Source organism: Hipposideros armiger, unplaced genomic scaffold (genome assembly GCF_001890085.2).
Source record: "Hipposideros armiger isolate ML-2016 unplaced genomic scaffold, ASM189008v1 scaffold_9, whole genome shotgun sequence".
Lineage (NCBI taxonomy): Eukaryota > Metazoa > Chordata > Mammalia > Chiroptera > Hipposideridae > Hipposideros > Hipposideros armiger.
This window is the reverse complement of record NW_017731359.1, coordinates 623,374-638,784: the sequence shown is the minus strand read 5'-3', so window position 1 is coordinate 638,784 and position 15,411 is coordinate 623,374. Positions and strand designations below refer to the sequence as shown.

Below are 15,411 nucleotides of genomic sequence, written 5' to 3'. Positions count from 1 at the left end.
TGCCTGGCACATGGGAAGTAGGCAGTAAATATTTGTCAAGTGAGATAAGTAAGTAAAAGTGAATCTCAAAAAAATATAAAGAAGTTTTCTTGAGAGTGGCCTACAGACAATAAAAAGGGCTCAAATATCATTTTGTGTCATGAATGTATTAGACGTTAACTTTCTTGTCATTTCGACCAGGAGAAAGGTGTTTAAGAGTCTCACTAAGAAGAATGTTTTTCTCCATTTTGTTTCATATTGTTAGTGAGTCATATTTTTAGCTTTCTGGACTTAACCAATATCATTGTATAATAAGGCTAATGATGATGTTGGGAATTCTCTTTATGAAGAACTCTTGATAGTTTAGTACCCAAATAAAGAAATTAAAGATGAATAATAGTCTTTCACTTACTCTGCCAGGCCCAGTCCTATGAGCCGGGATCCTTTGGAAAACAGAACAAGCTCTGGCCTTCACGGAGCTTATGTTCCATGAATAAATAAACAATCACATAATATAATGCCAGATACTGACATAATAGAGACTAGAGAGCGATGGGGGCCCTGCTTCCTTTCGATAGGAGGATCAGGGAAGAATTCTCTGATGAGATAACATTTAAGCAAAGAACTAAATTAAGCCATGCAAATATCTGAGGAAAGATATTTGTCTGGGAGCAGGCCCTGTGACTAAAACATGCTTGGCAACAGGCTCGGGGAAGTGCTACACTGAGGATGAGAGTTCTGTCTTTATATCTAATGAGACAACATAAAGGGTGGCTTAATTCAGTATTTCTGTTGCATTTAGACTCAGTACTGGGGCAGATACATGCCCAGGGCCTCAGCATTTTTATTGGAATGGTCAGTAAAGGTTTTGCATAAGAGGTGAAGTTTAAACTGGGTTATATAGCACTTAGCTATTGTTGTACAATTACAGACCACCCCAAAATTCAACCATTTAAAATAATAAACATTTATTATTGCTCACGAGACTGTGGTTCAGCTGGTCCTGATGAGGCCTGCTCGTGCACTGGGTAGGCAACTCTGCTGATCGTAGGCATGGCTCTGTCTCACATATCTGGGGTCAAAGGTTGGTCTGGCATGGCCCTGGCTGGGACATCTGGGCTTCATCCTTCAGTAGGCTAGATCAGGCTTGTTCACCTGGCAGTGGCATGGTTTCATGAACAAGACCGGAGCTTCTTGAACATGCCCAAAGCTTCTTGAGGCTTCAGCTTGGAACTGGCATTGCATAACTTCTGCCACATTCCGCTGGTCAAAGCAAGGACTGGAGAAGTGCAGTCCACTCTTACTGGAGGAGAGCAAAGTCATGTTGTAAAGAGTGTGGGTACAGAAGGACCCTTATTTGGAGCCATCAATTTAATGCATGGGCTTGAAGGGTAAATAGAGTTTAGAAGGAGGATGTGTGACCCTCCTCTGATTAAAGAAAAATGTGCCTTCACTATACCCCATCCCACCTCCCTAATACCTGAGAAACATGAAGTATAAGTTTTCTAATGGCTTCTAGATTTTAACACTTGAACTGTTCTTTCTCACTCAGAAAAGAGTATCTCATTGAAAGCACATCTATAATAGTCTTGAGAAGGTTTCATAGAATATATTAAGGGGCCGGCCGAGTGGCGCAATGGTTAAGAGCTCTCTTAGAATATATTAAGTTGTGTTGGTAGATGCCTGGCATATGGCCATATTTCTTGTCCAGTTATTTTGATCATGTTGGTGTTTCCACAAACAATGATTTTACCCTTCTCTTGTAGGATTATGCCCATATGTTGACCTGTGTTACTGAAAGAGAAAAGTTTATTGTACCCATCAAAGCCAGAGGTGCACGAGCCATCCTCGATTTTCCTGACGAGCTGAATTTTTCCACCTGCCCCGTCAAATACAGCAGTCAGAAGATTCTGCTGGTACGAAACATTGGCAATAGAGATGCTGTGTTTCACATCACAACTTGCAAGTATGTGTTCCTTTGGCTCTTGGCTTTGATTGATTATAGCTAAATCTAGACAGCTCACATAATTGGCTAGAATAGCAGTTGGGCTGGAACTGCTTATTACACTCTTCAGTTGCAAGGCTGGGAGATATAGGACAGACTTCCTCTTCATCCCAAGAAGAAACCAGATTTCAGGGTTACCTGTCTGGGTATGGATAGTTTCTGAAATGCTGGATAAGAGTCTTTCTATTTAGCATGGAGAATGGTCCATGGGAATCTATTAATAAACATATTTGTTTTGACTCTGAATTTTATAATTGGCTATATTAGTTTTCTACTGCTATGGTAACAAATGACCACACGCTTAGTAGCTTGAAAAAATGCAAAGTTGTTATCTGACATTGCAGTAGGTCAGAAGCCCCACTGGGCTAAAATTAAAGTGTCAGCAGGGCTGTGTTCTCTTTTGGGGGCTTCAGGGGAGAATCCATTCCTTTGCCTTTTCCAACTTCTAGGGGCTGCACACATTCCTTGGTTCACAGTGCTCAGTTTTCTCATTTGAAAAACGGGGAAAAGTATAGTAGTCACTTAATAGAGTTGTTGTGAGGAATAAACGAATTAATAAATGGAAATTGCTGGTACACAGCAAGTGCTATATAATAAGTGTTTGTTCTTTTATTGTTCATTCAAATGAGCTACTGCCAGTGTGGTAGGCAGAATAATGGGTCCTCAAACATGTCCCTATCCTAATCCTCAGACTCTGTCAATGTATAATATTACATGACAAAGGAGGATTAGAGTTGCAGACATAATTAAGGTTGCTAATAGACTGACCTTAAAACGGGGAAATTATCCTGGATTATCTGGGTGGGCACAATGGAATCACAAGAACCTTTAAAATAGAAGGGGGAGGCAGAAGAAGGGTTCAGAGTGATGAGATGGGAGAATAATTCGGCCTGCTGTTGCTGGCTTTGAAGATGAGAAAACGGAGCAATAGACAAGTTGTATAACTTGCTCAACAGCACGTAGCTAATAAGTGAAGGAGTTAGATTTTCATCTGTTATTTATGGAATAGCTCCAGGGTAGTTGACAACATGGGACAATATAAAGGGTGATGAGACAATCCTTGCCCTCAAGAGAAAGAACGATTGTTAGGTTATGAAAATGGTGGCTGATCAGCACAACCGTAACAAGAATGACCAGCTTGGGAAGGTAGGAAACAGGGTCAAGCTCTTTTCTGTGACTTTAAAAAATATAGTGTATATGTTGATCTGGATTGTGAGCTTATGTTCAGAAGGGCTTAATCTATGGAATCATATGCTGGTTTAAGGACACATCTCTCCAGAAAGGATTAGCATTTTCTTCTGCCTGGTTCACAAAGGTTAGACTAAGTAGATCTACTCTTTTGGTAATTTTTTGGCTTGTGGGGGTGGGGTTTGTGGACTGATAGTGCATATTCAAACCCTAAACCTGCATAAAATACATGTCCAAAGTTGTGAATCCCTAGAGGAACTTTGTTTTTCTCTCTTAAATCCAAGACAGACATTTTCCCCTGTGCTGATGGGAGAATGGTTTGGTAGCACTTTTAGTTGCCTGGGTTTATATGGGGATTTTGTTTTCAGTCCCCTGACTTGACCATCCCAATGCAAGGCTGTTAAAACCCAGGCTTCAAAGTTATGGGAACCCAGGGCAGACTCAGCTAATAGTTTCCTCTTTTTTTTTGTTTGTTTTTGTTTTTCTCTTAATTATGGCTTTATTATATTTATGAGGCTTAAAGAGAGTTCTTATTCCTCTTTGTTTTGGGATCTTGTGGATTTGCCTTACTTGTTTGCATGCTTAGACACACATTTATGTAAGTTACGTTTTACCTAGTCTTTCTAGGTATTTTCTGGCGGAAGAATTTTCAGGTTACTCAGTCTGCCGTGTTGTAGGTAGCAGGCTGCCATAACGCTGTTGAGGGCACATCCCTTGGGAGGGAATTTGTGTTTATTCTTCCATGTGCCCCAGCAGCATCACTGTCGCTGAGTCATTTCGTGGACATCCAAGTTTCTGTCTGGTATTTCTCCTGGCTGAAAAACTATTTTTGCTATTTCTTATAGCACAGGCCCATTGGAAATTCTCTCAGTTTTTACCCAATTTTTTTTTTATAAGAGCATTTTGCCTTCATTTTTGAAAGATATTTTCTCTGCAGTATAGAATGCTGAGTTCACAGTAAAGATACACATATTGTTTTTAGCACTTTAAAGATATCATTTTCTTGTCTTTAGCTTACATTTTTCTCATGAGAAGCCTATTAAAACTCTTATCTTTGTTCCTCTGTATGTCTTTTTCTTGGGCTCCCTTCAAGATATAGTCTTTATATTTGGCTTTTAGCAGTTTGAATATGATGTGTCTAGGTGTGGGTTTTGTTTTTGTTTTTTGTTTAAAGGAATTTATTTTGCTTTTGTTTAGTTTTGGTTTCAGTCCTGCGTGAGGTTCCCCCGGCTTCCTGGATCTTTGATTATTTTTGGAATATCGCAGCCATTAGTTCTTCAAATATGTCCCCTACTCCATCCTCTCTCGCTGTTTCTTCTGCTTGCAGGGAAGTTCTGTTTGCCACAGGTAAAGCAATCTGCGCATGTCCCATCTCCCTTGGTCAGTAGAGGGAATTGTCCATTTTTAGATTTCAGGCCACTTGCTATGCCTGCAACCTCAGCTCTCTGGTTGGTTCAAGAAAAGTTGTGATTTTGTTGTTTATCTGGGTTGTTTTTTTTCATTGTTAGAGTGGGAGAGACACTTTCCAGCTTTATTCATCCTAGTGGAAGCAGGACTCTGAACTGCTTTAGGTAAATCAGCCATCAAAAGCAGTGGAAAAGTTCTTTCGAAAATCAGTGTCCCCTGATGTTCACAAGTGCTCATACAGCCTTGTTTGTCATCTCATGGTGAGACTCGTGTATTTTTTTTTAAAGGTTTTTATTGGTGAATTGGGGGGATGGGAACAGTGCTGGGGAATTGGGGGAAGGGGGACAGACAAATTGCTGTCGTTTTTGTTCTTCAGTCTAGTTGTGGAGGATGTTGCCAGTCTAGTTGTGGAGGATGTTGCTTCACTGGCCCAAGTTGGCACCATCATTTCGCTCTTCCCTGGCGAGGCAGATCAGTCGCCGGCTTCTGGACGGCCGCTCACTGCGGCTGCTGGCCGCTCACGCTGGCTGCTGGCTACACACGGTAGCCCATGGCAACCCACTGCCACAGGGACTGCAGCCCACGCCGTCGCCGGAGACTCACAGCAGCCCAGCTCCAGGTTGAGCTGTTGTTCAGCATCTTAGCTGTGGAGGGCAGTGTCACTGGCCCTCATATGTGGGATCCGAACCGGGGCCCTCTGGCATCCCAAGCGAGTTCTTAGCCATCGCGCCACTCGGCCAGCCCGAGACTCGTGTATTTTGAATGAAGGAGAAGGAAGCAGTTTGTTCAACTGGCTCACCATAATTTAGGGAAAAAAAAGTCTTTTTTTGTTTAAAATAAGGCCTCCCACAACCACCATCTTTATACTACACATTAAAAACTCCCTGTTACATTGGTATTTTTCCAATGAAAAATAAAATCTACCTGAAGTGGAAAAAAAAGTGCAGGCAGCATATCTTCCTTGATTGTTTAGCTAAATCTTAAAAATTAGACATAAATGACAATGTCTTTCCATATTACATTCCTGTAAAGTGAAACAAAGGTACAGATTTAATAGTGTGAAGTTGCAGGAGAAGATCTTAAACTTTTCTGCCCATATAACTATGAATGTGAATTATCTTCTCCTAATATAGAAACACTTCTAAGGTAAAATGGTGAGCCAATTCAAGGACTAGCCAGGAATCATAAAGACATTAGAAACTCTAGTCCAACATTCCCGTTTTACAGATGAAGGAAGGCAGGTCTGAGAAGGGAAATGACTTATCTAAATTCCCCCAATAAGTTAATAATAAAGCCTGGATTAAAACAAACAGGGACCACTTCTGGGCTTGTTTACTCTCTGATCCATTCCTCGCTTTCCCCCTACTCTGCTCAGTATTTTTGTGGGGCTGTATTAGCCTCCCTAGCCTCCTGGGCCAGCTCGATTCTCGCTGGATTTGACCAGTGGGGGGCACTAGAAGGAGATTGAGGGTTGGAAGAAGCCAGGGTATTTCTCCGCCTCCCTTTCTGACTTAGGCAGGGTCCCTAGCAAGCGGCTGCATTTTCTCTAGCTTCTAGCTCCTGTCAGACAGGCCTGCTGTGGTTCCAACTTCTGCCAGGTACCCAGGATCTGGTAACACTTCTTCCTTTTGTCTCCAGACCAGGGGTGGATATGGCTTATTGCTGTTACTAATCCCTGAGCTATTGCACTGTCTTATATTGGGCTTCTCAATTCCCACCATCTGTGTAACCAAGTCTCTCAATTAAATTCCCTGTTTGCAAATATTTTTGTTTTCCTGTTTAGGCTCTGCAATAGTAGTTTTATGTGCTTTCCACAAAATGCCTGTTTTCCAACCATGCTGTCAATTTTGTGAGCTACCTCAAATCCTTCCAATAAACCCCTTTTCTATTTAAGTTAGCCAGAGCTGGCTTCTGTTGTTTACAGCTGAGAACCTTGATGGCTACAATGAGAAAGGATGCAGTTGAATTTGTGATCACATCGTGTTAGGTCAGAATCTCTAGGGAGATTCCTTGACACATATCCATTCTCAGAAATACAGAGAGTGATTGTGTTGCCCAGACGGGTTGAAGACCACACTATTAGTTAATATGATTGTCCATAGACATGATAGAGCAGTGGATATAGTTCGAGAATTTGGAGTCTGAAGCCCAGTGACTACTCTTGATCTTGGCACTTTTAGAGTCAATATACAGTTAGAAACAATATCTCACAAGAAATTGTTTTAAAAACAGATGATATTCTTTTCATTGAAATAATGATGTAATTAATGGTTAAGTTTATAAATGGTTAGGTTCATATAAATTATTATAAAAAATAAAACTTTCTTTACATGTCTCTTGCTGCCATTAGGATGTGAGCTTTTCAAATGCAAGGACTGTATCTAACTCTTTTTATTTGTATGTCCCCAGCATCTATCAAAGTGTCCAGAATAAATAAATGCTCAATAAATGTTTATAGGATACCTAACCAATAATATATTACAAAGGCAAAGCTACAACTATAAACCTCTACAATAATTTAAAATAAACACGCTCCAAGTACTATAAAATAAACGTAGTGTTTTTTACACTAATAAAAGGAGCTGCAACGTCTATAAAATATACAGAGAATGTAAATAATTACTCTTCAGCTTTATTACACAGTTGACCTAAACCTCTAGAAGATACCAGAATAACAACGACTATTAAAGTAGGATTAATTTCAGAAGGTGAAATAGAAGGATTAAGAAGCAATTTCAAAATCTAAAACCTCAAGTTAGGAATCAGTTAATAAGTAAGCTTATCTGAAGAAAAACACTATTCAATATTTAATATAATTGAACCAATATTTAGCCTTCTGTTAAAATACTGAATCACTTGGATGAAATAGTTTTAGTTCTTAAGAGCAGTTCATAGGGGACTGAACAAAAGTCTTTCAAAATCTTCCTCGTGGATCATGATTTTTCACAAACCCAAGTTCCCTCCCTAATCAAGTATTCAGTATTATGAGGATGTGATATCAAAACCAAACACTTGGGTAGATAGAGCCAGCCGTATACCCTTGAGGAACAATACCTTTTACCTCTTTGTAAGAGCATTTTCTGATACTTGATATTTTCTAGTCTGTTCAGCCTGTCTGCCTTTAGTAAAATGAAGTACAAAAATCAAATTACAATGTTTAAGCACAAGAACTTAACACACTCTACCCAATTAACGTCTGATTTATTGAGAGAGCGTAGGCAGCTCGAAGCAGCAATGGCTATTCCAGGTGATTTTCTACGTACTGAAGAAATTTAGTGTAATATAAACCCAACCATTAGCACAACAGGAAAGTATCTGTTACCTCTGTATGGAATTCTAGAGGTCCTCGAGAAGGGTCATTTTTTTCCATAGAAAATTAGCTTAGGTTCTGCAATGTAATACTATCGAATTCATTTCAAAATTGTCCTTCTGCTACCAAGTAATATTTGAAAAGAAAATGAAAGCAATTTCATTTCAGTGTAGGAAGAAAAATATTAGGAACCAGGGAGGCAAAGATAGAAGAAAATACAATAGATTATGTTGTTCCCAAAGCCAGGAAACTGGGCCCAGTTCTCAGCTCTTAGGTTCTTACTGAGGTCACGAAGAAGGAAGGAACTTTTGAGACCGTGACACTCAACTTCATCTCCCATGAAGCAGAGATTCTTGAGATACTGAAAATCCTTCTCTTCTGTTCCATCAAGATGTTATAAAGATTAATTAATGGTTACAGATGCTTTTATTCCCTCCTAAAAGTCGATTGTAATTTAGTTTGACAACTTCTTCGAGAGGTTCCTGTGAGTAAAGAACTGTGCATGGTGTAGTGAGAGACACAAAGATGAATCTAATGGTGGCTTCCACCTTCAGGGGTGGTTTGGGATGGACAGAAAGAACTTGAACTCGAAGGCAGGCTTCCATCCCAGCTCCACCACTACCCAGTTAGGTAACTTTGGGACATTCACCTGCCCTTTTGGAACATCTGTTTTGTCATGTCTAAAATTCAAATAACCTTCCTCAAGGTTTTTGGGGTTTTTTTGAGGATTAAAGGAACTGACATATGTAAAGTGCCCAGTGTAGTATCCAGCATAGAGTATGTGGTCATGAAATTTTGTTTGCGTTCCCTTTCCTTTCATCTCAAGAATCTCTAGCTATTGAGAGAGGCAGGCATGAAAACTAACTATAGTATAAGGTGAACTGTGAAGTAAGAAGTAAAAAAGAAAGCTATAGCCTCTGAGAGGAAGGAGACATTATTAACAAGAGGGAAAATTGGGAAGATTGTATTTAAGAGTTGATTTTGAGTCTGGGCTGTGATAAGTGACTTTGGAAGGAGGATGACTTGTGGAAAATGATGAGTATTTCTATGTGACCCCAGCAGTTCTGGAATGTCTATGTAGGGGGACACAGTCTGGTTGGAAGGGAGAGGAGGTACAGTGCTCGGGGAGGTTACAGGTAAAGAGACTAAAGCCTTTGCATCCCTTCCTATCCCATCCCATCCCATCCCTTCCCTTCCTTTCCCTTCCTATCCCTTCCTATCCTATCCCTTCCCTTCCCTTCCCTTCTCTTCCCATCCCATCCCATCCTGACTTGGAATGTGACAGGTGTATAGGATATTTGGACAGATGTATGTGTTTAATGAGAGTGCAAAAACTGCTCAGGAGTGGATTGTGTGGGAATTTGAATGTCTAGGACTTTGAACTTTATTATGTAGATTTCAAAGACCACTGCAGGTGTTTGAACAAGAGATTGATGTGTTATGACCCGTGTGTGTTTTTTACAAAATCTCTAGAGCAGTTTGAAGGATTGAGAGGAAAATTATAAAAATTTAAACTCATCTAAACACCCACGATCATCCCCAGGAGCATCTTCCATCTAGGGGCTGCCAGTGAGGGAGGTAACAGCAGCAAAAACAAAAATAATAATGAACGCTTGTTTAGCACTTCCTCTGTGCCAGGCAGTGTTCTAACCTACTCGTATATCAGCTCCATTAGTCCTCACCACAACCCTATGAAGTAGGTGCTGTCATTACCCTCACTTTAGAGATAAGGAGACTGAAGTTTCAATGACTTGCCCAAGGTCATGCCAAGCTGTGTTTTAAACTTATTCAGCTGACTCCAGGCTGGTAACTACTACCCCCCACAGTGCCTCAACAGCAATTCCTTGATTTCATTGGAGGATTGGTGCTGTAGGTATTGGAGAAGAACAAAGGATAGGAAAAATAGAAGTGAAAGGAGAGGGAAATCCAGAGAGCACCAGATAAAAGAAACTATTGCCTGTGGTGGGAAGCATTAGGGGTCCTGCAGTAATAATCTCAGGCGCCACCAAGTGCTACCTTTGCCATAGCTCTGTATCCTCATAGAAGAAAGCTTAGGTTTTCTGGAATTAAGTTCATTCTCTAAGGGAAGATTTAAGGAATGAAGACTCCCAAAATGATTGTGATGTCATGAAATAATCAGAAATGGCTTAGTCTGCCAGATACATTGTCTTTGAAAAATTAGCTATTTGAAAAAGTGACATGGACCATGAAAATAATTAAATGGGCTGGGGTTCCTATTTCAAAGGAAAGCTGTAAATTATTTAAGCCACATTCATGATCAGATCTAGCTTCTCTCTTACTACTTCCTTCCAAAGCAATTAAATGAAACTATTTCCTGTTTCCAAATCCACCCTACCTTTGCATAGTGTCTATATGCCCCCGTTCTATTTTCAAGACACAGAACTTGTCCCCCGTTTGCCTTTCCAAATGCTTCCCACCCATCTCCATCTTCCCCTCATCCAGGAGGCTGACCTGTAGGGCATAGCTCAACAGGCTCCCGTACCTTTGGCTTCCCGTTGGGTCCATTGGGTTCAGCCAGTGGGAGTCCCAGCACGCAATCAGACAGGAGAATGTGAGGTCAGGACATTTTTCTCCCTAGTGTCTTCCCTGTAAAGCCACTTGGGCTGTCTGTCTCTCTTGACTGAAGCTCCTTGCCCCTCATGAGGTAGCATTCCCTTAGAACTCGCGTGGGTTTCAAAACTGCTCCTTCTCCTTGGCTCCTTGGGCCTGGAGGTGGCAACAAACAGCTCTACTGCTAATAAGCTTGGGTGCTTGAGTCATCTCTTGTAGTTTCCCTATACCCTTTCCCCCCTTTTAAACAGATACTTTGTAAAACTGCCCTGGAATTATCCTTTTGTGATTGTGTGATCACTTTCCTTTTGGGATTCGGATACATTTTTCCATTATGAAGGCCTTTCTTCTCTGAAGGCTCACAAAACTTGACTTTTATCCCTTTGAATGTACTGTTCTTTTGTAAGTTACAGTATTTGCATAGATATTGTGAGTCTGTCCCTTACTGGAATCAATGAATGTTAAAAGAATGGCTGAATGGCAAGGGCACAAACATGAATATTATTGCATCATTTAAGTTTCTCTTAAACTTGCTGATTTATTACTGTTATTTTAACATTACAACTGAAATTCTTTCACATTAGGGCGAAAAGCCTGCTTTCCTTCTGAATCACTGATTTGCAGTGTCGGGTCTGAGCTGTCTGCAGATCTAGAACTCATGCATGCTCTCCTTTCCTCGCACTAGTCAGGAATATGCTCTGATGGTGTGTCTCGTGTGTTGCAGGCCTTTCTCTGTGGAGCCATCTGTTGGAACTCTTAGTGTGGGAGAGTCCATGCAGCTGGAAGTGGATTTTGAGCCACAGACTGTGGGCAATCACAGCAAAAGGCTTATTGTGTATTACGACACAGGTATGCATTATTCTTTGTTTAAAGTTCTACGTGTTCGCTCAAGAGTTTGAACTCTGAGCAACAGCGGTTCAATGCCCGGCCCGAGCTGAGCTGCCGCTGAGCTGCCAACAGGTGGCAGGATGGTTCAGCTAAAAAAAAAAAGTTCTACGTGTTAAGAAAGGTCAGATGGAAAATATGATCAAATAAAATAGGAAATGGTAATTTTGGCTGCCTTTGAGTAAGCTGATATCCACAAAGTAAAGAACAAAAGAATGAATGCCTCCAACAGAAATAATGTTGAGACAAATATAATTCCCACCTTACTGGTTTCTCCAATGCTTGAAAGCCTGAGAAATACACAGCTCAGGAAGGAACCTATACCCAGATGTCACATTAGTAGTTGAGGTTATTTATAAGTAAATGGAACTTGAAGGTAACTTAATACCCCATGTGTTTTCCATTTGATTTGTTGCTGCATTTGTCTGACATTTTAAAAATGTAAACCCCAGTTCAGAATGGTCTTGTGTGTGCCCATTAGTCTGTGTAAGATCCAGTTACTTGAATTCTTAGCATGTGCAAATATCTTACTTAACATCTTACTTAAATATAGGACTGTGACTATTGCCACTAGCATTTTCTTGAAGGCCACACTCAGCATAATCATGAAAATTATACATTGTTTTTGCAAGTATTTAATTGATGGTCATGTATACTGCATATACATTATGCAAGTTTCCGAGTTGGTTTTCAAATTAATATTCTACCATTGTCATATTTCATAATTTTTTTTCTCATTTCCTACTCACTTCTTTTTTTACCCATTTCATGTTGATCTACCCTGACTGTATGCCTCAGAAGGGCATTGGAGGGAGAAAACAGAGGTGCACAGCCAGGGAAATAGCACCAAATGACATCTAGGCCACAGTTCAGAGTTGCTGGCTTTGTGGATGCACATCTGAGCAGGACATTTGAAGCCACTGCCTAAGGACATGTGGTTAAGTGGTCATGGCTCCACACTGTGCTTGCAGAATAACAACACATAACCAGTGGCACCATCTATATTTCTTATCTGTTAGTGTTGGCCATCATACACTGGCTGCTAGCAAGAGAAACGGAACCTGAACTAGCTTAAGCAAGGGGGTAGGTTTTGGCCCATGTAACCCAACAGTTAACCAACAGTGGAAGGTTAAAAGCCCAGCTTGTAATACATCAGGGACGTCGATTTTTCCAAAGTAGTGGTGCCATTTTACACTCCCACCAACAAAGTGTGAGAGTTCCAGTTGCTTCACCTCCTCACCAACACAGAGTGTATTTGTTCACTTTAGACATACTAGTGGTGTAAAGTAATGTCTTCTAGTGGTTTTAATTTTCACTTTTTTAATGATTAATGACATTGAGCACCTTGTTGTGTTTACTAGCCATTCAAGTGTCTTTTTAAATGAAGTGTCTGTTCAAGTCTTGCTCATTTTTTGTTGTTTTTCTTTTTATTATTAATTTATGAGTGCTTTATAACTCGATATTCTGAATACTAGTCGTTTGTCAGATATATGCACTGTAAATACTTTCTTTCAGTCTATAGCTTGCCTTTTCGTTTCCTTAATGATATTTCTTGATGAGCAGAAGTTTTTAAATTTGATGAAAATCACATTATCAATTTTTTTTCTTTTACGGTTAGTGCTTTTTGCCTTCTTGCTAAGAAATCTTTGCTTTCTCCAAGATCATGAACATATTCTCTTATGTTTACTTTTAGAAGTGTAATAGTTTTAGCTTCTAGGTTAATTAATGATTGATCTTTGATTACATTTTTTAGTATGTGTGAAGTAGGGACCCTGTTTCTTTTTTTTTTTCCTCATGTGGATTATTGGCTCTTCTCCATTTTATTTTCTTGTTTTGGAATTCCAATTAGTTACTCTATTACTTAATCTATTACTACTCTATTATTTATTCCTTTTAACCTTTATTTTGTGTATTCCATTCTTTGTCTCTGTAGACTTCTCTGTATACTTTCTTCTTATTCACTCAATAATCTCCTTTTTAGTGCATTCTCATCTGAGTTTTAATTTTTCAATTATAATTATTTTCATTTCAGAAATTTTATTTGATTCTTGTTAAATCAGATTTCTCTCTATGCTTTTAGTTTTCAAGTTTTCCTTTTATTTCTTAAATATATTAAACATAGTTATTTATATCTTGTATCTGACAATTCAGATATATTAAGTCTGCTTATTTATTTAGTTTTCTGTTTATTGTTTCTGATGGTTTTCAACCATGGTATCTGTAGAGGAGGGAAAATAATCTTTTCCCTGTGCCCTTTTAGGTTTCTGGCTGAGCACATACACATTTATTTAATATAAGTTTTACATGACATGGGAGCCTTCACAAGGTAATGAAGACCTGAAGAAGTCATTTGGGAATTTTCTAGTTTTATTTATTTTTTATTGATTTCTAGTTGAGTTCCACCAGTAACACAAAACAAATTCTATATGATTTCTGTTCTTGAAATTAGTTGAGACTTACATTATGGCCCGGAATGTGTTCCATTTTGGTAAAGGAGCCCTGTGCACTTGAAAAGGGTACAAGCTCCATAAAGATCAATTAAGTCAAGTCTGTTAATTATGTTGTTCAGTCTACATCTCTACTGACTTTTTTCCTCCTTTTATTCGTTATTAGAAGATGTTATTAAAATCTACAACTATGATTAGATTTGGTATTTCTTTTTTGGTGCTATCAATTTTCATTTTATATATTTTGAGACTATAATACTTGGTGTGTACACATTTAGAATTATTATAACTTCTTGTTGAGTTAATCATCTTATCATTATGAAATGTCTCTTAATTGTTAGTAAGATTTCTGACATTAAAATCTACTTGATCTGATATTTGTATAGCACAGCAGCTTTCTTTTGATTAGTGTGTGGATAAAATGTTCTGTTCATCCTTTTTCTTTTGACTTTTCTGTGTCCTCATATTTCAAGTGTGACATTTGGAAGCGTCACCAATTCAGTTTGAGAATCTTTGTCTTTTAATTGTACTATTCAGTCCTTTCATGTTGAATGTAATTACTGATATATTTGGGTTTGAATCTTCTGTTTGACTATGAAGTAATTGTTACCATTATAAGGAAATTATTAGCTGGATTTCAACAAAATCCTTTGTGGTATTAGTGCTAATAGTGGATGAAAGTGGGGGAAAAAAATGAGTGTTAATCAACTCAGTTTCTTACATTTCTTCCATCCGGTTCTCCATATCTTTGGTATCATTTTTGTTTATAATGTGTTTTGTTTGTGTTGACTTTGTTTATGTTTTGTTTATGTCAGTTCCTAAAATTAAGTATTGGAAAAATTGTGACCTTACAGCTACCTTTGGATCACGATATCGCAAGGTTTTGAACCAAGAGTTTAAAAAAGAATGAGGCATAGTCATTCTTCTTGCTTTCCCTAAAATAATTGTTGAAAAATATTTTAAATTATCTTTCCAATATTGTTTATCTTTATCTCACCCTTTTTAATATTTTAGGTTGTATTTTTAATATATTTGACATATGAATACTCTAGTATATGTGTATAATTTATAAAGAAACAAGTCCCCAAATGTGTTGGGGAGATAATGTCAAAAATTTTTATTTGGTTGAATTTCATTAGTGAAAAACAGTAATGACTGCCTACACACAGTTAATCATGCAGCTTTTTCAAGCAGCCATGATCATTAGCTTCTCATCACCCTAAATAAGCATCTGATTGAACTTTCTGCAGCTGTTTGAAGTATTAATTGATTTAAGGAGGGAAATTGATGTAAGTATGGGTTTTTCTTCATACTTCCTCAAACAGTGTTCCAGAAGAAGGAGCATTGCTACTCCTCGGCGGGAAGTACTCAATCACATTTCTAACGGTTGTTTTTATTCCCAACAGTTGCTGGTCCTCCACTGGAGATATTCTTGATTAAATGCTACCAGGAGATTTTGCTTTTTCAACAACCAGAGTTTGAAAAAGTGTTCTAGCAACTAAGGAGACTGAGTCTAAATTGCACCAATATCTAATATTTTACTTGTTAACATTTTCCTGAACCAGAGCTCTTCCCGTGTATGCCCTTCTGTAGTGAAATCAAATTTGTTTAGGCAATTG

General features: G+C 38.8%; 1 protein-coding gene across 1 annotated transcript in view; it reads left to right on the top strand.

The window, feature by feature from the left end:
• The window catches only part of HYDIN (HYDIN axonemal central pair apparatus protein), a 355,182-nt gene that overhangs the window by 86,102 nt on the left and 253,669 nt on the right, over positions 1–15,411 (top strand). The window contains exons 6-7 of the mRNA XM_019653707.1: positions 1,746–1,945; positions 11,185–11,309. Of these exons, the coding sequence (XP_019509252.1) occupies positions 1,746–1,945; positions 11,185–11,309 (325 nt within the window). The remainder of the gene's footprint in view (positions 1–1,745; positions 1,946–11,184; positions 11,310–15,411) is intronic.